At 49.1% G+C, this 23,185-nt stretch overlaps 1 protein-coding gene across 2 annotated transcripts in view; it reads right to left on the bottom strand.

Annotated features, from left to right (window-relative positions):
* Positions 1-267: 267 nt before the first annotated feature.
* The window catches only part of CLN8 (CLN8 transmembrane ER and ERGIC protein), a 234,678-nt gene continuing 211,760 nt past the window's right edge, over positions 268-23,185 (bottom strand). For both annotated transcript variants that reach the window (XM_078647909.1, XM_078647910.1), the window contains exon 3: positions 268-1,002. In XM_078647909.1, the coding sequence (XP_078504035.1) occupies positions 679-1,002 (324 nt within the window). In that variant the 3' untranslated portion in view covers positions 268-678. The remainder of the gene's footprint in view (positions 1,003-23,185) is intronic.

Raw genomic sequence — 23,185 nt, 5'->3', positions numbered from 1 at the left:
GGACTGCTAAACTGCTATAAGTAGTTTTATTCTGTGCACCTGTAACAGTCAGAGATTTGGCACAAAAGCAAGTGATGCATGGAGGGAGATGATTGAGAACATGTAAGCCCCTGTGTACTAACATTCTCCCATAGACACAGAATTGGTCAAACTCTTTGATACACAAGACCTTTAGTCACATCTCGTTAAAATGAGGTAAGAGGTAGGTGAGCAGAACTAGAGAAATTGAAACAACAACTATACATCTAAAGACCATAAAACACTGGGTTCTCATAAACTGGGTACTTTTACTAAATGCGCACTGTTAGTCAAACGAGTTCTGGTGAGCGATAGTATATATCCACTTTATAGATTATAGAGTATGCAATGACCTATGCAGTTCCATTCCATCAAAGTATGTTAGAAGAATTAGAGCAAATCTAAAAACTGTGATAGTATACTGAGGTAACAAAATACTGTGCTCTTACAAATTGGGTATGTATGCTAATGTTATATTGTAAATGTATTCTGGTGTTCAAGAGAGTGCATTCAAGACCTTCAAAGACTTATTTAACTGTGCAGTAGGTTTGTTGTGTTTCAGCTTCAATTATATCTGTTGCATAGCAGCAGTAAGTCATCTGAACACAGCGATCTTCTAAATTTAAGGCAAGGAAAATACATATTGTAGAAAGTTTGGCTCTATGATGTCTTCTTTTTAATACCTTCATTATTTTCTTTTACCGAATGGTTGTCGTGGTCAGACGATCTTTCAAAGTTCCAGTCAACAGGCGTTAAGAGCTGCAGAGTTTTTTTGTGTGTCCAATATGGATTTAATACGAAAGTAAGAAGGCTCAGACCAAAGAGGAATACCAATAAGTAGGAAATTGGGATATGATGGATAAGTTGTTCCCAATTACAAAAGCACAGCCACCACAAGTGGTAAGTCAGGATCATACGGCAATGAAACATGTGGATCATTATCCACTGGTTTGCTTTCCAGATCAAAGACTGCGACCACCCAACCTGAAAAGGAGAAATACATTAAATTAGTGTGACAAAACACCAGCCACCTACATTCTTTTACACCATAGCCATTAAAGCACTAGCAAGTCAGCACAGATTATTTTCGGTCAGCACTGAAAATAAGACACTCAGTGACCAAGGCTTTCTTTTTCAAACAATCTCTTTCTGCCTCGGACCATTCCATTCTAACCACGTGTTACCACAGATAGTTCTCCAATGGTTCTGCTGAAACTCAAAACTTTTAGCCAAAACAATAGAGACCTTTCACTCAGAAGAAGCCAATAAATATATATTTTTTTTTGCCTTGCAGAATAGAAGTTAAGCAGTTCAAAGAAGCACAACTTCCACACACCTGTGTAACATTTATGAAAAAGGATCCAGTTAATTTGATAAATTCACCTGCTGGAGAGAAATTGGTTTATTCTACAGGATTTAGATTAACATCTCAGCACATCCTTTCACTTCTCCACAAGAAACACAAATAATTGAATATATCCCTGATGGCACATACTTGGAAATGTAATGATCTGTCTAACCTTTTATGAAACTTCCAAACCAGAACTTAGTTTGGTAAGAGGTAGTTTCTTAACCATAGACAAAGAAAATGCACAATCCCTTACCTGAGACTACGCTGAATAACACCGCTCAAATGTATATTATTGTGCACATAAGCCCCAAATGGTACGGCTATTGATGTAAGACAGGGTAAAGTAAAATTCTGTGTCAAAGGCCAATATGTCGGGGCCTTGTTTTGAACCACCTGACTGAAACCTGTCCTTCGATGTACAAAGGGAAGGTACCAAAAAACAGAGAAGGTTCTAGCCAGAAACATATTTTTGACTTCGGATGAAATTTAAAGTGCTCCTTTACCTCAAACCAAATCGCTCAAGATTTGGATATTACACTATATGTGACTGTGGAAGAATGAAAGCCTCAAGATCTACAACAGCCCAATCTCTGTCAAAATCTTTCTAGATAAACACCTAAAGATGGATGTCCTTGACTCTTTGTGCAGACTTTGTGCCATTTTCCCTTTTTAGCACATTTTTTGTGACCTTTTCTTGAGGGGCCCCTTGAATTGCAAATCTGAGACTCCCCAGGAACTGTGGGGAGATCCTTTGTTAATCTCCCAAACTAGGCAGTCTGGAGGAAGTATGCCCCTCGATCACAACTGAAAAGACTGTGGCTGGTGGTAGCTGCAACCCAAGGATTGCTTACTTGTCTCCCTTCCTAAATTAAGTCAAGCAGCCTTGGAAAAAATAATACCCTTCTTATTGTTATGATTATTTATTTTCTGCAAAAGAAGAAATGATCTAGAGAAGCATAGCATATCTTACAACATTGTATTCAGTACAAGAAGTCAAGGGACATCTTCTTACACTTGGAGCTTTTTTGTTCTTCTTCAGCCTTTTTCACTGCAACCTTCTCACCACTGTATTTATCCGTGTGAAGGCCTAAGCAAATAAATAATTTAATGCTGATTAATTCAAAACATGTTAAGAATGACTAAATCCTAACCTAATTTAGTTCACTGGGTCAAACCTTCAAGTCCTATGCTCTCAATACTTCGCCCACTTTTTCCTCCTTCTCACTTAAAAAAACCCAGCAACATTTTTAAAATTCCCCATAGGACAACACTGGTTTCTATTAACTTTTCTAAATTATATAAAACTATTTTCCCCAGTTTCTACTTTACTGATTTTGTTTTTACTCTTTGTGGCCATCGATCTTACACTTTATGTGGACATTACGTTTTGAGCTCATCTCATGCTACCCAAGGTTGATACAAGACCAGTTTAAGAAATTTGTGTTGGTCTCTGTGTGATTTACTCAAGAGGGTGCTTTGGGAGATTGACACCCTCACCTATCACACTTTTGGTCAGATTTCTTAAAGCTGTTCCACCTTTACTAGTTAAAAATATGAGCTTGCGGGGGCGTGGCCAAGGCGTCGAGATGGCGGTCGCACTTTGAGAGTGCTCCAGACCCCCCGTCCGTCATCCGCCTCAATCCTGCCCGTTACCCATCCTCGCCTCTAACCTGGCTCCCTGTGTCCGCCGTCTCCGGCGCTGCCTGCTGCTCCCTCCTCTGGTGCGGACGGACATCTCCTGGGCTCGTGTGGCCCCCTGCTCTGTCCCTGATTAGGTGGTGTTCCTCCTCGCGGACGCCCCGCGGTGACTTCCTCCTGTCTCCTCCTGTCTCCGCTTCCAGCGGAGATCGCCATCTGGACCCCAAGGCCGCTGGGGTGGAAGCAGCAATGTGGGCTGCACCTGCGCTGACCCCCCCGGAAACGTTGAATGCGGTGGTGACTCGGCCGGGTGCTGTGACAAGATGGAGGCCCCCTGGTGCGCCCCGGCCTGACTGACGAGCTGACTCGCGGGCGATCCCTGCCTACCCCCCCTGCACTCGGCGTTCTGGATCGTATTAAGCGTGCGGCCATCCTCCGGGAGGCCCACCGCTACGCGGCGGACGTCCTCCTTCTCCAGGAGACCCATCTCCTAGGCACACAATGCAACTTCCTGGCCCGCTGTGGGTTCGCGACGGTCTGGCACTCTGGATTTATGCGTGGATCCCGGCGGGTGGCAATTCTCCTTAGGAAAAGTCTGCCTTTCACCCTTACCAGTCAGCGAGCACTCAGGCAGTGTGTTATCTTACTGCTTAACATCTTGTTAGAGGACATATCAAAACCGATTTTATTCGAACTGAAATTTTAAAATTGCATGTGTGTTAATTTTTTGTACTTGTGTTTTAAAAATCACTAAATTGCAGTCAGCACACTCGTCGCTTACACGCAATCACTCCAGCACACACACGCTCGATACCTGCCGATTTAGGGCAAGGCACCGAGCAGCAGGGATTTAGTGGCGGCCATCTTAGGGCGGGACAGAGCGGTGAGAGCGCTCTAGTCTCGGCGATAAAAGGAGCCCCCAGGCAGTGTCTTGCGAGTCAGCAAGCACTCAGGCAGTGTGTTATCTTACTGCTTAACATCTTGTTAGAGGACATATCAAAACCGATTTTATTCGAACTGAAATTTTAAAATTGCATGTGTGTTAATTTTTTGTACTTGTGTTTTAAAAATCACTAAATTGCAGTCAGCACACTCGTCGCTTACACGCAATCACTCCAGCACACACACGCTCGATACCTGCTGATTTAGGGCAAGGCACCGAGCAGCAGGGATTTTGTGGTGGCCATCTTAGGGCGGGACAGAGCGGTGAGAGCGCTCTAGTCTCGGCGATAAAAGGAGCCCCCAGGCAGTGTCTTGCGAGTCAGCGAGCACTCAGGCAGTGTGTTATCTTACTGCTTAACATCTTGTTAGAGGACATATCAAAACCGATTTTATTCGAACTGAAATTTTAAAATTGCATGCGTGTTAATTTTTTGTACTTGTGTTTTAAAAATCACTAAATTGCAGTCAGCACACTCGTCGCTTACACGCAATCACTCCAGCACACACACGCTCGATACCTGCCGATTTAGGGCAAGGCACCGAGCAGCAGGGATTTAGTGGCGGCCATCTTAGGGCGGGACAGAGCGGTGAAAGCGCTCTAGTCTCGGCGATAAAAGGAAACATTCCCTCTCCGCGTTAGCGGACGCGTTTTAGCGGACGCGCCTCGTCTTCGCCGGAGTCCAGCCAGAGTCAGCCCGTCTGTGCCCGTCCGGGCCAGACCGGGACACAGGGCACAAATCTCTGCCCGTTATTATCAGGTATGATAACACGTGAGCAACTGAAGGCGTTACGCCCCCATAGCCATGATAAATGCTGCACACTGAACCCGCTTTTAGCTGGAATACAAACATGCCCTGAATGTACCCTTTCCCTGACTAACCATCAGCCCTTTTCTGACACCCCTTATGGTACTTTTCAAAAACCTTACCGTCAGGGAGAGAGTTCTAACAACTTTATATTTTATTTGGTAAACTGTCGCTCACTAGCACAACATAAATTAGATATCTTTCATCTTTTAATGGAAAAAAAGCCCAGCGCGATATTCTTAACCGAGACTTGGCTTCATGATGGATCAGGTCCAGATGTTGCAACTGCTCTCCCCCCGAGCTATGCTATTGTAAGGAGGGACCGTGTAGGCCAAACAGGAGGGGGTATTGCCATTATACACAGTAGAGATCTTGTGTGCAATTTTGAACCTGCTGACATCCCTAACTGTGAAGCGGCATCATTTAAAATTACCCTCAGTCCTAACTTTACTTTTTCTGGCTTACTGATTTATCGACCGCCAGTACATAATCCCTCTTGGTCAGACAATTTGGTGAATTTTATTCTACCTCAACATCTGAATGCCCAAAATTTTACTGTACTTGGAGATTTGAATCTTCATTTAGAAGACGACAACAACAAGATCGGTAAAAATTTAATCGATGACTTTATGGTCTTAGATATGACTTTACGCAATAAGGGTCCAACCCACAAAGCTGGACATTTGTTAGACCCTATCATATCAAACATGAGAGAACTTTCATGGCTAAACACCACCCCTATTTTTTGGTCAGACCATTTTCTTATACTTTTCACTATCTCACTAAAACCTACCAAACGCCCTGTTACAACTCCTTCGGAAACCTTTAGGAGAAATTGGAAAACTCTAAACATGGAGGACCTCAACAATGCGTTGAGGAAAGAGCACCCATGTTTAGATGGAGATATGGAAAGTATAGCAGAGGCTACTCAAACATGGCTAAATGGTGCAGCGAATGCCTGTCTGCCCCTATCTCGCTGCAAAGGAAAAGTACATCGTCCCCCCGCCCCCTGGTACACAGAAGCCCTTAAGAAAGAAAAATCTACATGTAAGACCCTGGAGAGGCAGTGGCGTAAAAACTACGAATTACATCAAAAAGAAGTCTATCGTAAGGCCAGAAATAGCTACCATTCGGCATGCATGAAAGCTAAAGCATGCTATGTTACCACTACCATCAACATGGCCATAAATAAATCCCAGACTCTCTTTAACACTGTAAAAGAGTTGGCTGGTGAGAATTCAAGAGCGGAGCCCATCCCTCTCAATACCCAGCAGTGCCAGGACTTGGCATCTTTTTTCACTGAAAAGATTGAGAATATTGTCTCTAATATCAACAAACACAGCACGATTGCACACAAGCAAGACAAAACCCCCCAGGTCCCCAAAGGAAATTGTCACCTTGAAGCTTGGCCTCCCATTACTTTAGATAAACTGAAGGAACTATTAAAATCTATTAAATCGGGCTCCCCACGTGACCCTATTCCTATTAGTATCATTGGTCAACTAGAGGACTCTGCCATGACTTCCATAGCAGAGATACTCCAGGGAGGCCCTGGATCGCCTCCATAGAACAGGCCACAGTTCCTGCCTTATGGAAACATGCAATGGTCAGTCCTCTGCTCAAAAAGCCGGCCGCAGACCCGACGATATTGGCCAACTATCGTCCAATATCATTATTGCCTGCCTTTTCTAAAATTTTGGAGAGGCACATTCATAAGGCTCTTTCAACTTATGTTGAAAATAATGACCTTCTTCATCCGTCCCAGTCTGGGTTTAGGAGTGGCTACTCCACCGAGACGGCCCTGCTCGGGGTCACAGAAAAAATTAGGGAGCTCATGGATGATGGCCAAACGGTAGCATTGGTCTTGTTGGATTTAAGTGCGGCCTTCGACACTATTTCTCACTCCAGACTGCTTGTCAGGCTGGAGGAGAATGGTGTCGAGGGCAGGGCACTGGAGTGGATTAGATCATACTTATCCCTCCGTACCTTCCAGATCACTTCTTCTGAGGCATGCTCTGAGGTATTCCACTCTCCTCACGGTGTACCACAAGGGTCGATCTTGAGTCCTTTATTTTTTAATTTGTATTTACGACCACTGGCCAACCTTGCAGAAAATTTCGGTCTCATTTTAATGACGTATGCAGACGATTCTCAAATCTTGTTTTCACTTTCTAAATCTGACTCGTCTGCTCCATCTGCATTAAAAATAGGCCTTCATGAAATATTCAGTTGGATGTCGGCTAATCAGCTCAAATTAAATGGGGAGAAAACAGAGATTCTCCTCTTAGGGAATAGTAAAGATCTCTGGAGTGATCCCCATTGGCCGTCGTCATTAGGTAAACTCCCACCTCCAGCTTCTCAGGTCAGAAACCTTGGGGTTATCATAGACGACAGTCTATCTATGATACAGCAAGCCAACAAAGTGGCAGGCATATGCTTCACCATTCTTAGATGGCTTCGCAAAATTGTCTGGATGTTACCATCTACTACCCAGAAGACCGTAATCAATGCCTTAGTGACATCTCGGCTTGATTACGGTAACATCTTGTACCTGGGCTCAAACAAAGCAGTAATAAGACGTTTGCAACTGGTGCAAAACGCTGCTGCCAGACTGCTTTGCAGAATCCCTAGATCCGCCAGGATCACTAAACATCTTAGGGACCTGCATTGGCTCAAGGTTGAAAATCGGATTCGCTTTAAAACCTTGAATTACCTGTTTAAAATCAAAGCTGGCACTGCCCCCAAATACTTACAAGACCTTGCTAAGCCCTACCTCCCCAATCGCAGCCTCCGTTCATGCACAGCAGCGAATTTTGCGGTGCCGAGGTTCAAACGGGCTAGAATGGGCGGAAGATCCTTTGCCTTTCTAGGTCCAACTCTTTGGAACACATTGCCTATTCACATACGCAAGGAAGAAAATTACATGAAATTCAGAAAAAATTTAAAAACCTGGTTGTTCGACAAATAAGTGCCTTTGACTGTTCTCTATTCAGTTGTGTTCTGTGTTTTGCTAGTCCGGCGCTGGGAAACCCTTTGTGGGTAGCTGTGCGCATTATAAGTGTATAAAATAAATAAATAAATAAATACCAGGGCCGACACTGATCCTCAGGGTCGTTATGTGGTGATTTCGGGTGTGCTGTAGGGAAGCCCCATGAACATCCTGAGTCTGTACGTCCCGCCTGCGCTTCTCCCCGCGACGCTCCGTTGCCTCACGGGGATCTTCTCCGCTCTCCCGAGGGGCCTGACGGTGGTGGGAGGGGACTTCAACGCCGTGATGCGACCCCAATGTGACACAACCGGGACCCCCTCCGTAGCTCGGACTGCCTCGGCTGCGGCCCTGTCGGGATGGGCCTCCGCCCTGGGGTTGTGCAACGCGTGGTGAGTTTGGAACCCTCGCAAGGTGCAATTCACCCACACATCGGCCTCCCATCATACCCAGTCCCGTATCGACCTTCTCCTACTCCCGGCCACTGATTGCCACTCGGTCTCCGGGGTGGCTATTTTACCTCGAGGACTATCTGATCACTCTCCCGTCTCCCTCCGACTTGGTCCGCCCCTGGCAGGTCCGAGGGCGGTGTGGCGCCTTAACGCCTGGTTCCTCCAGGACCCCGAGTTGGTGGACTCGCTAGAACAGGAACTAACTCACTACTTTTCGGCCAATGAAGGATCGGTTCCGTCGCCTGGCACCCTGTGGGAGGCTGGCAAGGCTGTGATTCGTGGGGTGGCGAGGGGATTCGCGCATGCCAAGCGAGAGGACCGGCTGGCCCAGGGCGGCGCGGATGGAGGAGGAACAAGCACTCTCCGAACGAGCCGACCCCACCAGGCAACTCACGCTGATCCGCGAAGAAATCCGGCAGATCTCCCTGGATTCGGCCCAGATGCTCTGGCGCTCTTCTGTGGCACGGATCTATGGGTGGGGCGACAAAAACGGCAAGCTCCTCCACAATCTAGTGTCCTACCCCAAAGTCCACCGTATCATCCCGGAGATCCAGGCGCAGAATGACTCCCTACAGACGACCTCGGAGGCCATAGCAGGCGTCTTTGCACGCTTCTACACGAACCTCTAAGCGGAGCGACCGACCGAGGACTCCCTGACCGCTCTGCTGGAGGAGACGGGTGCCCTGCTTCCCTCCCTGACGCGGGACTCCAGGGAGGCCCTGGATCGCCCCTTTACCCTGGAGGAGGTGCTTGAAGCTATTCCCCTCCTGCATCCCGGCAAGACGCCTGGCCCTGACGGGTTCCCGCAAGAATATTACGCCACTTTCCGAGCCACCCTTGCCCCTCACCTATTGGCCCTTTTCCACCATGTGGCCGACACCGGTTCTTTTCCCTCTGAATCTGATCTGGCCACAATAGTGGTCATTCCCAAGACCCATCCACCCTCCACGAGCTGCGAGGACTACCGCCCGATCTCACTTATCAATTCGGAGATCAAACTTTACGCCACCATACTAGCCCAGAGGCTTAAGCCTCTCTTGCCGGACCTGGTCCATCCAGACCAGTGAGGCTTCATATGCCTGCTAGGGGCACTCGTCATTGCATCCCGCGCCTCCACTTGGCTCTGGCTCACCGTGCTCGACTCTCCCCCTACCTGGCCCTCCTTTTCCTAGACTTTAAAAAGGCCTTCGACACGGTGAGCTGGGACTACTTACAAGATGTGCTGGAGATGAAGGGATTCGGTCCCTTTTTCCGCCGTCTTATCGGAGTGCTCTACGCCAGTCCCCAGGCCCGGGTGCTGGTAAATGGTGTGCTCTCCGAGGCCTTTCCAATTCGCAGAGGCACGCTCCAGGGGTTTCCCCTTTCACCCCTCTTATTTGCACTTGCGATGGAGTCCCTGACGGCGATTATTCGCCAGAACCCCCTTGTCAAGGGTGGACCTGGAACAAGAGCCACATCGATAAAATTACCCTCTACGCTGACGACGTGGTCCTGAACTTGGCTGATCCAGCGACCTCGGGCCCTAAGAGCTTGCTATCTATCACGGCCTTCGGAAAAGTCTCTGGACTCCGGCTTAACGCAGCTAAGTCCACAGTGGTCCCACTACACCCGTCGAGAGACTGTTATGACTGGCAGTCGGACATCCCTTTACGGCGCCACTCCGTCAAATATCTAGGGATGTGGGTAACTCTGCTGCCGGAGCTTGAGTGGGCACTGAATATTACCCCCTTAGTTGCCCGAACGAAGGCTGATCTTAAAAGATGGCAGGCACTCCCTCTTAATCCCCTAGGGAGGAAAGCATTGTTTAAAATGATGGTCCTCCCGCGCTTTCTCTATGTCCTGCAGAACACTTCCATCCCCCTCCCCCGCGCCTGGTTCAGCGAGCTTGGCGGACTCCTGGCCCGATTTCTGTGGGGGAACGGTCGCCCGCGCATATCCCTGGCACGCACCCGTATCCCCTCTTATGACGGGGGGCTGGGGGTGACTCATCTCTTCCTCTACTACCTTGCCTCTAAGCTCATCGTTGTTCATGACTGGTATGCGGGCAGCTGGTCCGACCCAGCATACCGGGTGGAACTCGAGGAGACGGATTTCCCCCGGATCCAAGCCCTTTTGTATGGCAGCCCTGTGCCGCAATCTATGGCACCCATCACTAGATCGATCTTCACGGCATGGCGGGCTGCTCTGCGATATATGGGCTGGGACCGTAAATTCACTAGACAAACGCCGCTGTGGCATGGCACCTGGCTCCGAGAAGTGGCGGCCTTGGACGGATTCCGTCAGTGGGATCTGGTGGGTGTCACGGTTCTGGGGGACGTTTGGGTTGGGGACCACATCCGGGCCTTAGCGGACCTGCAGCGGAACCATGGCCTTTCCCACACAAAGCATTTTCGGTACCTGCAACTGCGCCATGCGCTCCAGACCCATCTCCCACTGCCAGTCCCCCTCCTGGAATTTAGTCCATTAGAGGCCCAGGTGATGATGGGGAACTTGGGAGGGGAGGGGTGTCCAGCATCTATTGATCCCTAGTCAATAACGGCCCAGCGTCCCTGGACACGCTGCATGCTCGCTGGGAGGGATGGGTGGGGCCCCTAGAGGAGGCGGACTGGAGGGATGCCCTTATGGCGCCCAGATCCCTGACCACCTCAGCCAAACTACGTCTGGTTCAGATCTATTACCTCCATGGGGCCTACCTCTCCTCCGAGCGCCTTTTCCGCGCCTGCCTGCGACCCTCTCCGGATTGCGCAAGATGCGGCCTGACACCTGCGGTTTTTTATCATGTGGTGTGGCTTTGCCCTAGGCTGGCAAAGTTTTGGAGGGGAGTGGACCGTGAGCTCACACGAGCCCTGGGTTGGGAGGTTCCCCACGAGCCATTGCGACTGTTGTTGGGGGTCTTTGACGGTCTGGATGGATCCATGGCGGACAAACGCCTGCTAGGGACAGCGATAGCGGTGGCCAAAAGGGACATAGCGAGGCACTGGTCCCGAGCCGCGCCGCCTACTGTGGGGGGGTGGAGGAGGGGGGTTGACTGGTGCGGGACCTAGGAGGAGGCCCTTTTTGAAACCAGGGGGGCAACGGAACGGTTTCAGAAGATTTGGGGGAAATAGTTCAATCTATTGCCACCGTGATTGAAGCTGTTCTGTATGACTTATGCCTCTATATCTTTGCTCCTATGAACTTAAGTATGGACTGGAGATGGATGACCCGACCTACGCGAATTGTTTCTAATAATTTGCTGTATGATTTGAATGAGCTGCACCCAATGAATTCTATTTGTTGTTTTAAATACCCAATAAAGTTGATTATCAAAAAAAAATATGAGCTTGCAAAGTGCTTGTTACTGTGGTTGTAATCGCAGTATATAGAACCTGTGTAAGTATTAGCCAATCCGTGGTACTCAATTTATTAGTCTAGGCATGATGAATGGGTGAGGTTGAAACTTTTTAGGTCACATGCCATTTCCTGGAGAATGAGCCTCTAGCACCATGAGACAGATTATCTGCTTTTAAATGGACAGTACTGACATTTTCTACAAGCACATCTACACAGTTAATTAAACTGCAGCAGTACTTCACTACAAGGATACTAAACATGTACTGTGACAGTACTAGCAATTCTTTGATGAGAGCTGAAGCACGTATAATTCAGCACTTGCAATAACCGTCAGGACAGCTGACACTAACAGCCCTCGTCCAAAAAACTGTTATACCTTTTTTTTTCAAATATGATAACGGGGTCATTTTTGTTGTGAGACTCAGCAGCCTCTCTCAGGTCTGAACTGATATGGAGCCTGAACTCTATTGTTGTATGTTCATTTTTATTTCCAAACAGCACGAACGTGTTACGATCTTGGTAATGTCAGGAACAGAACAACCTGAGACAGGGCTGTAAGACAAAAACAAACGTATAGAAGTCGAGAGACAGTAGGCTCACCATCAGTCAGGCAATTCGGGAAAGGACTGGCTGTTGGAATGAACAGACTACCACGAAGTTCAGAGCCAGATGTACGACCATGACACTTTCAGACTCGCAAATTGGGCTCGATTGCGAGTGGCAATTTGTGAGTCGCAAATTGCCAGGTACAACAGTGTCTCAGACACTGTTTGCAATTCCCAATGGGGTCACAAATGGCATGCCTCATGAATATTCATGAGGCACTCGCAAATTGCGAACCCATTGGGAATGGCTGGCAATACAGGTATGGTGGCCTGCTGGGCTCAGTAGACCTCTTTGTCTGGGACTGCTTTTAAAAAAAGCAGTTTTTTTTAATGAAGCCCGTTTTCGTAAAGGAATACGGGATGCATTTAAAAAATGTTTGAATGAAACGTTTTTGTTGAATTTTTTAAGGGCAGGTAGTGGTTCCTGGGACCACTCCTTGCCCCAAAAAAATATTTGACCCCTGTATTCACAAAGGGTAAGGGGTCCCGTGAGGACCCCTTCTCTTTTGCGAGTGCTTTACCACCCTTTTGAGAAGGGTGGTAAACTGCAACTGTTTTCCGACCGCACTTGCTGTTGCAAAAAGTCATACATAGGGCTCAGACTAGCTATTAGGAAGAGACGCCCGTGTGACGCCCCTTCCTAATAGCAATTTGCTAATCCAATTTAGTGAGTCGCAAATAAATAGTGACTCACTAAATAGGGTTAGTACATGGCCCTTCTGTATTTTGCATGCGCAAACCCTTTTGCGCATGCAAAATAGGGTCGTACATCTGGCCCTCCATTTCCAAAGGTCACCATTGAATGTTTGATTACCTGTATGAAAGGTTAGTGGCAGGGAGTATACTTGCAAAATCTGATAGATAGTCACATACAAACTGAGTACATAACCGTGTTACCATTGTCATAGCTTTACAGCAAATATAGGTACGAAATGCACGGCCGGAGTAATGGGCACGTCACAGGGGTGGTGTCTTCATGCTTGGGAAGGTTGGTTAGCATCCTTGCACTAGCATTTTGCACAAATTGAAGAGTGCATTGTCCATTCCGCTGCCTCTAAATACACGAAATTTCTGTAAACAAACGGAGATTGAATCAGGGCATTGATTACAGGATTGCAAAACTATGAATCAATTAAAACAAAAGACCTAAGGTAAAGAAACCATGCATTGGTACTTGCACTATTTTGGTATCCAGAGTCAAATTAGAATCAATCAATATTCCCAGATTACACTCTACCTTTAATGGAGATGGAGGAGTGTCTGTTGCGCGTGACCAGCAAATTGCAGCAGCAGGCATTGGAGATGGCTAGTAGCAAGTCACTGTTGGTGGGGTTTAACTTAGAAAAGTTAACCAACATCCACTACTTGGTGATATTAAAGCAATTAGCAAAAGTAGAGGAAATGTGGGTATTCCTCTAGGTGTTGTCTGCATACATGTAGAGCTGGGCCTCAATGGGATCAATTAATTTGGACAGGTGCTAAATATAGATGTTAAGCAAGTGGGCAATATTATATGGGTCCATCCTCTTGGACCATACTCTTGGACCTGGCCCTTGTTGCAGGATTATCCCCAAATGTTTTACTTGCTTCCTCCTATTTTTTTCTGACCTGTTTTTGTTGGCTTTAGGACTCTGGGCACTTTACCACTGCTGATCAGTGCTAAAGTGCATATTCTCTCTCTCTGTGTAAATTCTTATTAGGATTGGATATCCATGATTGGCATATTTTATTTACTGGTAAGACCCTAGTAAAGTGCACAGTGAGGGGTGGCGGAGCTAGCTGGCGACAGAGATGGCTGCCTGAACCGCGGGCTCCTCCACCCGGGCCAAGATCCTTAAGTAAATCCTGCTGACATCGGTGCCTTTTGCCCATCAAATATCCCCCGATTGCTCCGGACAGCGCACTGCCTTGATCGACCCTGATATCGGCTTGGTCTGAGTGCCTGAATTGCCGACTGAGCTCGCCTGACTAGAGGACGCCCGGAGAGACGCCGCTACCTTCCGGGCTCCGACCGAAGACTTTGCCCGGCTTTGGTGTGCGGAGCGCGCATCGCTCGCTAACGGCCTGCTCTCCTGAGGCCCCCGGGCGGCGCTGCTGTGGGAGGGGCGGTGGTGGGGTCTTGAGCGGAGGAGCGGCACAGTGCGGAGCACTCTGAGCGAGCAGAGACACCCTGCCTCGTCCGCCGGCCCTGCCGCCGAAGCAGAAATTGAGCGCCCGGCTCCAGGGGCGCTGCTAGACCCTTCATCTGCTACGGGATTGTGGAGCCGCGAGGCACGGCCGCAGACGCGGACCCCCTGGGACACTGCTGTAGTTATTATAAGTAAGGGCTGACGGTGAGGCATTGGAGCAGCCCTATCAAGCGTCTACAAAGGCCCCCTTGCTTGGGAGGCGCAATCAGCGAGAGCGGACAGTGCGCTGGACACACCCGACTGGTGGTATATCTGAATTGCTTCCCAGCTGCGCCCCCCCCTTCTTTGCTTTGGGACTAAGCCATCCACATAGTCATATGCTGCGGACGCCGACTGGTTTGCAACCCCGGGCAGCATTGAGCCAGAATAGCGACACCATCTTGCGGCCTGGCACAGACGTCCCTGCCCAGGCGTGGTACACTGACCCTGGGGCTGCATAGCGAGATGCTCCATCTTCTATCCGATACACTTTTCCTGGTGCATACTCACCCCTGCTGCCTGTGAGACCGCGGAGATCCAGCGAGGAGTTGTGCCCTTACAGCGACACGGGTGGGAGGCTAAAGACACGGGCCTGCTGACCTGGAGAGTCTCGCCCCGGAGCTGGCTGGCGGATCCCAGGTGCATCGACACAACAGACCTAACGCGCACACCCAACGCACGGGCACTGATCGCTGGTACCCGCGGCCCTCTTCTTTGACGCTGGTAACAACAACGCGCCATAGTGGTTTAATATGGGGCGACAGGACAGAACGCAGCCCAAGCTCACTTTTGAGAAAAAAAGTAAGGCGCCCAAGACCACCGATGCACCGCCTCACACTGAGGGAGGGGACAAAGAGAATGCGACCGGAGAGGAACAGTCGGAGCCGGATATACGCGCAATCCTGCTGGCTACGGAGAAGAGCCTGCAGGGCGGCATCGCCTCACTAGGAAACAAAATTGACCCCCTCACTTACAGCATTGTCCGCATGGCGCAACGACTAGACAAGCATGCAGAGCGCATCGACATGTCGGAATGGCACACTGGTGAAGTCGAAGAGGCGCAGACGACCTTGGACACCGAACATAAGCAGTTGGGCAAAGTGCTCCAGGTACTCTAAGATAAAGCTGAGGATTCGGAGGCGAGGTCTCGTAGATGCAACGTTCGCATCACGGGCTTGCCGGAAACCAACCAGACTGGCAATATGGAACTGTAAGTGGAAGCCCTATTGAAGAAACTGCTGGGCGAATCTGCTTTTTCCGAGATGTTCGTGGTGGAGCGCGCACCCCGCACCCTGGGCCCTAGACCCAAGCCGCGGGTGCCGCCTCGCCCCATTGTGGCCAAGCTCCTGAATTATAGGGACCGGGACGTGGCTCTTAAATTGGCTCGAGAAAAGCAACCCCTGACATACGAGGGAGGCACAATTTCCTTGTTTCCGGATTTCACGGCCAGGGTACAAGAAGCTCGACGACAGTTCGTCCCCATGAAGCGTCAACTAAGGGAACTCGGCGTGGACTAGGCAATGCTCTATCCTGCCAAACTGTGGGTCAATAGACAGGGGAAGTCTATGATTTTCACTGACCCAAAAGCACTACAGAAAGCTATGAAGAACTGGCGCAGGGATCAACATCACCCAGCGGAAGATGACTTATCAGGAGAGGCCTCGGGAGGCCCTTTGGACGAACAAGATTGACTATGTCATACCCCACGGAGGGGGACATCACACTGCTGTGGCCTTGTTGAGAGGTGAACTTTTGTCTCTACTCATCGGAGCTGTTGCCTCATGTACTTAAGACCGTTGGCCTGCAACACTGCGGAGCTCCTCCCTGATGTAATACTGTGGGGTAACAGTGAGTTTGAAAGGTGGGACGGGAAGGTACTTGCCTTTCTCTGCCCCCCTCCTATTACTGAATTTTGTTAAATTCTTATGGGGAATTGCAGTGCTTGGTAGATGACACTCGCTGCGCCATGTGCAGCTACACAAGACCCTGATCCTGCTATATCTGTGAAGCAGCGGTACTGCAAAGGTTCATGTATGTATCCCATTTTCATGATGCCCTTATAAGACGAGGATACACATAGAAATGCGAGGTTTAAGTTGTGAGATCATTTGCACTGAATATACTTAGAAGTTTGTAGATTGCATCTTGTGGCACTGATTGTCATATATTTTCTTTTTGCCTGGGACGGTGGGAGGGGGCGGGCGGCAGGTCACTTGACTGTCTATTGTCACTGAACGCTTGCGTGCAAGCTACCTACGCCCCGAGTGTTGTGCACTTCCCCTACGTTGTCTTTAGATTAAGGACATATTGTTTTTGTACTGTTTGTTTAACACATTTTGTTCTGAACTTATTTGATGTGGGTTGGAGGATGGAGGGATGGGGGGGGACGCTGCACTGTTACAGGTGGGATGGCGGAGACAAGGGGGGGGAGGTCCTGGGACGCGGCCTTGTTGGGGTTGGGCAAGCGTGGGAGGTGGGATGGGCTGGACCATACATTTTTCTCTTGTTGTTGTTGAGTCTGGGAGACTGTTTGGTTGTTGAAAGGTTGGCACTGAATTTTTATGGCAGTAAGATAGATAAATCTGCGAGTTGTTCTCTGACATTTGAGATTGCTCTTGTTGTATTACACTTCACCCTTCCATATCATGACGCTACCTTCACACGTTACTAATGCGGACATACCGCAGGAATTACCCCCCACCGAGACGCCACTAAAACATGTAGCTGATACTATTACGATTCTGACTTGGAATGTTAGGGGCCTCAATGATCACTGGAAGGTCAGATGTGTACTTCAATACTTGGCGCGGCACGAGATTGACATTGTGCTGCTTAAAGAGACACATTTACGACCGGACAGTCCTACACTACAGTATAGAGGATTACACAATCATATACATGCGGCTGGCTTCACCTCTAGCGCCAGGGGTGTACTGACCTGGGTTAACCCGAAATCTTCTCTCACACTTACGCCTGTTGAGACGGACACTGATGGCCGATATGTGATTACGAAATGCGCCGGTAAAGGTATGACGTTCCACGTAATCAATACATATGGCCCTAACTTTGACTGCCCCTCACACTTTGTAACACTAGCCAATAAGATTAGAGATTTAGGCGAAGGACTGATTTTATGGGGTGGGGACTGTAATATGATCAGGGAGTCTGCTCTGGATAGGTCAGATGGACCCTGTAGACGCCCCTCAGCATCATCTCGTGTAATAGAGGCTGAGATGACCCGCTTAGGAGTGCAAGACGTTTGGAGGACTAAACATTCAGAGCAAGGAGGGTACACGCACTATTCGTCCCAACATGATGTACACACACGTATTGACTACTGGCTCCTCTCCTCGACTCTACTAACCATGGTGCGGTCGTGCGTGGTACTCCCCCGTACATACTCGGACCACTCACCGGTACTAGTAACTTTCCGAACCCCATCGCAAAGACCCCCTCCGTTCTCATGGCGCCTTCCCCCATACGCGTTACTAGATGACGCCTTTCGGGAAGAGATCGCAACTGCCCTAGAAGACTTCTTAGGCAGAAACGAGGGCTCGGTTGACTCCTTCCTGACCGTCTAGGAGAGTTTCAAGGCGTATATCCGTGGTATAGCCATTTCTAAGCATGCAGGGGTTCTCAAATCTATTCGGAACCGCCTGACTCTACTTGAAAACAGACTGAAAGATATAGAGAGCCGCAGACTCCGAGACCCTGGCGTAGACCTGTCACAAGAGCTAGCGCAAAAGCTTCGTGAATACCACGAGGAGGCAGATGCTGAGGTGAAACACCTTGGGAAATATGCTATTGCCAAATCATATGGAGAGGGTGAACGTCCGGGAGCGGTATTGGCGAAAATGGCCAAACAGCGGAGACACAATGCGGCCACGCCTAGACTGCGCGACCCACACACCGGAGCAGACCTGTCTGATGACTAGGTGGCGGCCCGCTTTCGGGAATATTACGCCTCTCTCTATGCCTCCAAGGGGCCGGCCTCGGAGGACCGTATACTGGATTATCTTACTCCTATCCAGTTGCCATGGCTGACTAACACTATCGTGAGTTTCTCGTACGACCTTTTGAAAGAGACGAAATTGTCTGGGCACTTTCCTCCATGAAGGCAGGTAGCGCTCCGGGAAGTGACGGTTTCCCGGCCTCATTTTATAAAACGTTCTCCGACTTGCTGATCCCCAAGTTATTGATGCTGGTGGAGCAGATGGCGAAAGGAGGAGAAATGTCCCCAACAATGAGAGAAGCGATTATCATAGCGATTCTTAAACCTGGGAAGCTGCCCGAGGACTGTGCCTCCTATCGACCGCTGTCGCTGCTGAATGTGGACGCGAAGTTATTTGCTAAAATCATTGCAAATCGCCTTAGCCCTCTGATCCCGCCCCTTGTCGCCCCCGAGCAGGTCAGATTTGTTCCCAATCGCACTTTAACTTATAATCTACGTACCATTTTTGCAGCATTTCAGCACACGAGACAGGAGGTGGCGGCAATTGCGGACTTTCTTGATATGGAAAAGGCCTTTGATTCCATCGAATGGCCTTTTGTCCACATGGTGCTGATACGCATGGGAGTCGGGGAACTATTTATACAACTTCTAAATACGCTGTACGCCTCCCCGCGGCGCGTGTCCGTATAGGCGCCCTGACCACCGACCCTTTCAATATTGAACGCGGCACCAGACAGGGCTGCCCCCTCTCCCCCCTTTTATATGCTCTAGTTACGGAGCCACTTGCATGCGCGCTACAAGAATATCATGGCCATTGGGGTATTCGATTCCCAGGATACAACCTTATAGTGTCCACGTACGTGGACGACACGTTACTATATGTACGAGACCCCGAGGCCAATCTCTCGAGAGTGCTGAGGGAGGTGGTCCTGTTCAGTTCGCTCTCCGGAATACATGTCAATTGGAATAAAACTGTATTTTTTCCACTCACTCCAGCTACGGGGAGGATCGAATCGAACTTCCCGATACAGTGGACCACTAACTCTGTCAGATACTTGGGTATACAGTTACACACGGATGCAGAGGTGATGATTAGGGAAAATTATGGAGTGGCTATCTCCAAACTAGAGGATGATGTGGATAAGTGGATCGGTCTCCCCCTCTCTCTATTAGGCCGCATATTGTTGCTCAAAATGGTAGTCCTTCCCCGATTCTTATTTCTTTTTACCAATATTCCAATGGTGCTTTCGAGCACGTTTTTTCGACAATTGCACACTTTGGTGCTCCGGCTGGTTTGGGCTGGGAAGCAGCCTAGGGTAGCTTGGGACGTGCTCATACGACCCTACGAAGACGGAGGACTGCAAGCTCCAGACTTGGAGTTATACTACCGCGCTGCTCAAGGCGCGCACACATATGGCTGGATGCACGGCCCGACGGACGCCCCACCATATGCATTGAGGGGATTGTTGCGGACCCTACGCCACTTCCGGCGCTTCTGGCCAGACCTAGAGACCGTAGAACTGGCCTCCTAGACTCGCTTAACGCTGTTATGCCTGGCATCACCTCATGGATGCGCAAGCTTGCGCGTTACTGTATGCTCCGGGGGCGAAGATGGAGTGGTGTTCGTGGTTGGGCCCATGTACAGACAGGGGCATCTTGACATCTCTGACTAAGCTAAACCTGAACACCATGGGTGATCTGTTCCTTAAAGGTGCGGCTCTTACATGGGACGACATAGACCGGGAGACGAGGCTGCACGCTCCACCCCACGCGCGCTTTCAGTTCCATAGAGTGAGACCTGCTCTCAGACATTTGTTAGGAGAAGATATGACGGAACCACAGACAGTAACGGTGTACGACTATACTGTTACGGCTAAGTCTCCGACTCGCTTGATTTCGCTGATCTACCGGGACACACTGGCGGAGAAGACGGCGCACTATGCTAAACCACGATTAGCATGGCAGACAGACTTGGAGGTAGATTTCCCGGAGGATAAATGGAAGTATTGTTGCGCTAATGTCAAGCGCGTCTCCCTTAACGGTCAACATCGTCTACTACATTTTAAAATCCTTAATAGGGTGTACTACACACCGGAACGACTGTTCCGCTACGGCCTGCGGGATACCACTGGCTGCGAAAGGTGCACAGCACAGACGGCGGACTTCCTGCACCTTGTCTGGCTGTGCCCGAAGGTCACGGACTTTTGGCGCGCAGTATACGCGGAGGTGAATAAGGTTACTGGACTATCACTGACCCCCTCCCTCCTGCTGGCACTGTTAGGATATTCCAAAGATGTGGTCCCTGACTATCGCAGACTGGTGGATATGGCCTTTCTTATGGCCAGACGCTGCGTTGCCCTCACCTGGCTGAGAGGCCCCACCCCGACACTGACCAGATGGTCGCAGGACATGCTATATTGCTATACTCAAACGGGATTATACAGCGAACTGTTACCTCCCCGCAGCAGACCAAAGTATTACTGGGCGCTGTACCTGGAGAGGAGAGCCGTGGTAGAGGACGACGACCCTGAGGCTGATAGCCCACACCTAGAGGCAGAGAACACAACTGAGAGCACATCATAACACACTAGAGAGATGGAGATGGGTTAAATACACTAGGCGGAGACTCAGTCACAGACGTGTGTGGATAGTGGAGATACTGTAATAACATGCAATGACTGTGTGGAGGTGGGAGGAGACACGTCCTGAGGCGTCTGTTATGTGGAGAAACAAATGGCCAATGTTATGGGAACTATATGATTATTGTAATGCCATTGATTTCTATTTACAGTTTGCGTGATACACTGTTCATTTTATGATTGTATTGATATTGAAATGTCACTGTGAGTGCTGCGCAGTCTGTCAACTGTATGCCTTGCCTTTGAAATGACAATAAATAAAGTTAAAAAATAAAAAAAAATAAAAGATAAAGTGCCCAATGAGTGCCCAGGGCCTGTAAATCAGATGCTACCAGTGGGCCTGCAGAACTGATTGTGCCACCCACACAAATAGTCTTTCAAGTGTGTCTCAGACTTCCCACAGCAGTGTCTGCGTGCGCATTTATTTTTTTCATAGATCTTATTAAGTTCAAGCAGGTAGATATCGTATCATAGTAATACAGTTTTTTGCGTACATGATCATTTCACTTCTCACAACGTCTAGTAGGATTCCCCCTTTTGTTTATACATGACATCTTAGGCCACATCACCATTACTGTGTCTGTTTTTCATTTCGGGGCAACTGTACTAAGGGTGGGTGGATCTAATTCCCCGAAGGAGGGGCGTGCAGGGATACGCTCTGTACCCAAATTTTCCCTCATTTTTTGGGACATCCCCAACCAGTATAGACTGCTTTCTCCGCCACCACACACCAGTCCATATCTCTTTCCATTCTCTTAGGGTCAGCAGTTCACTTGATCCCCATCTGTGGACAACGTTAAGCTTCACTACCATCAGGCCCAGGGTAACCCAGATCTGTTCTGATAGCCCCAAGTCAGAGTCTTCCCACACATTCTGTAAACACCATTTTGGGGCAGGTGTTAATTCCATTCCCATTATCCCTGTCATACAAGCAACCGTGGCTTCCCAGTAGGTTTGGATTCTTTGACACTCCCACAGAATACGAAAGAACAACCCCTCCTCCCCACAGCCTCTATAGCAGAGGGTGTCGGTTTTCCCGCCCATTTTATGTAATGGATTGCAGGAAATGTATGCCCTATGAAGGATTTTTGAGTTGGATCAGTCTAAAACGGACCCGAATGGCCACTTCTTTAGGGAATGCCAGGATTTCTGGCCAGTCGTCTTCCTGTAAGTCCCTGATGTTTTGTCCCCAGCGTTCTCTCAAGGTAATCCCAAAATCAGACATGTTATTACTACGTTTTTGATACGTCGGAGATATAGCCGTGGAAGTGAGATGCTCTTCGAGGAGTCGACACTCCAACAGCAAGGACTCGGGTATTGACTCATCCCGGGAACTACCTACCGCTCTTATGGCGTGTCGAATTTGGAGGTGCCGGAGGAACTCGGTGGAGGCCAGCTCATTCGACTGTTGCAGTTGCTCAAACAATTCCATGCCTACCCCTGTGTGCAGGTCACCCACTCTCAAGATCCCAATTAAATCCAACTTATGGAACCCCACTATCGACCCTATTGTGCCCAATTTCTTAGAATCCATAGAGGTGTCGCTTTTGTGATTTTGTCTTTCCACCCCAACAAGCCAGTGGTGAGTGCCAGACTTTGACTGTTAATGCTGTGGGGCCCTCCATTGGGAGATGCCTCAGGTTTATATAAGGCCCGGAGATACCCTCTTGGTTAGAGATTTTATCCCTACCAGAGCTTTGCCCTCCCTAGCCCCTGCAAAGGCGCTCAAGTCCCCTGCTAAGCTTATATCAAGTATAACCACTTTCACTGCTTGTTCCGTCATATATAAGAAAAACCATAGCCAACATGCTATAACAGTTTGAATTCCCCTTTTCCCTACCCCTCTGGATCCCCCTCACCCTGCCAGACGGAGCGCTAATTGCCTGCCCCCCATCGCAGCAGAGAGCCTGTCGACCTCACCCAACATAACTGACTCAGGGAACTTTAGCTTGCCCGCTGACTATACCCTCCCTTCCCCCCTCCCCAAGTCGTTTGACATTTCCGCCTGCACAAGGGACCGCCCCCATGCGACCCAAACGTACGAATCTTACCTCCCTATAAGTCCACAAGCCCCTGAGACTATATGCGGTTCTGCTGCCCTTCGCAGGTACGCAAAAGGTCTGGGACGCGGAGGTTGCCTCACCCCCAATCCTGCTTATCGTACAACTTCCCCCAACCACCCCCCCAATCCGCTATCCATAGGTCTCACTTCAATCCATTCACATTTCCTCTCCTGACTATATGTTCTCTGTTGCTTGAGCCTCCGTTTCCTTCATCATTCTCCTATATCTCCCA

The sequence above is a fragment of the Lissotriton helveticus genome, chromosome 6, assembly GCF_964261635.1.
Source record: "Lissotriton helveticus chromosome 6, aLisHel1.1, whole genome shotgun sequence".
In the NCBI taxonomy this organism is placed as follows: domain Eukaryota; kingdom Metazoa; phylum Chordata; class Amphibia; order Caudata; family Salamandridae; genus Lissotriton; species Lissotriton helveticus.
The sequence above is the reverse complement of the archived record's forward strand: the minus strand, read 5'-3'. Positions and strand labels throughout refer to the sequence as shown.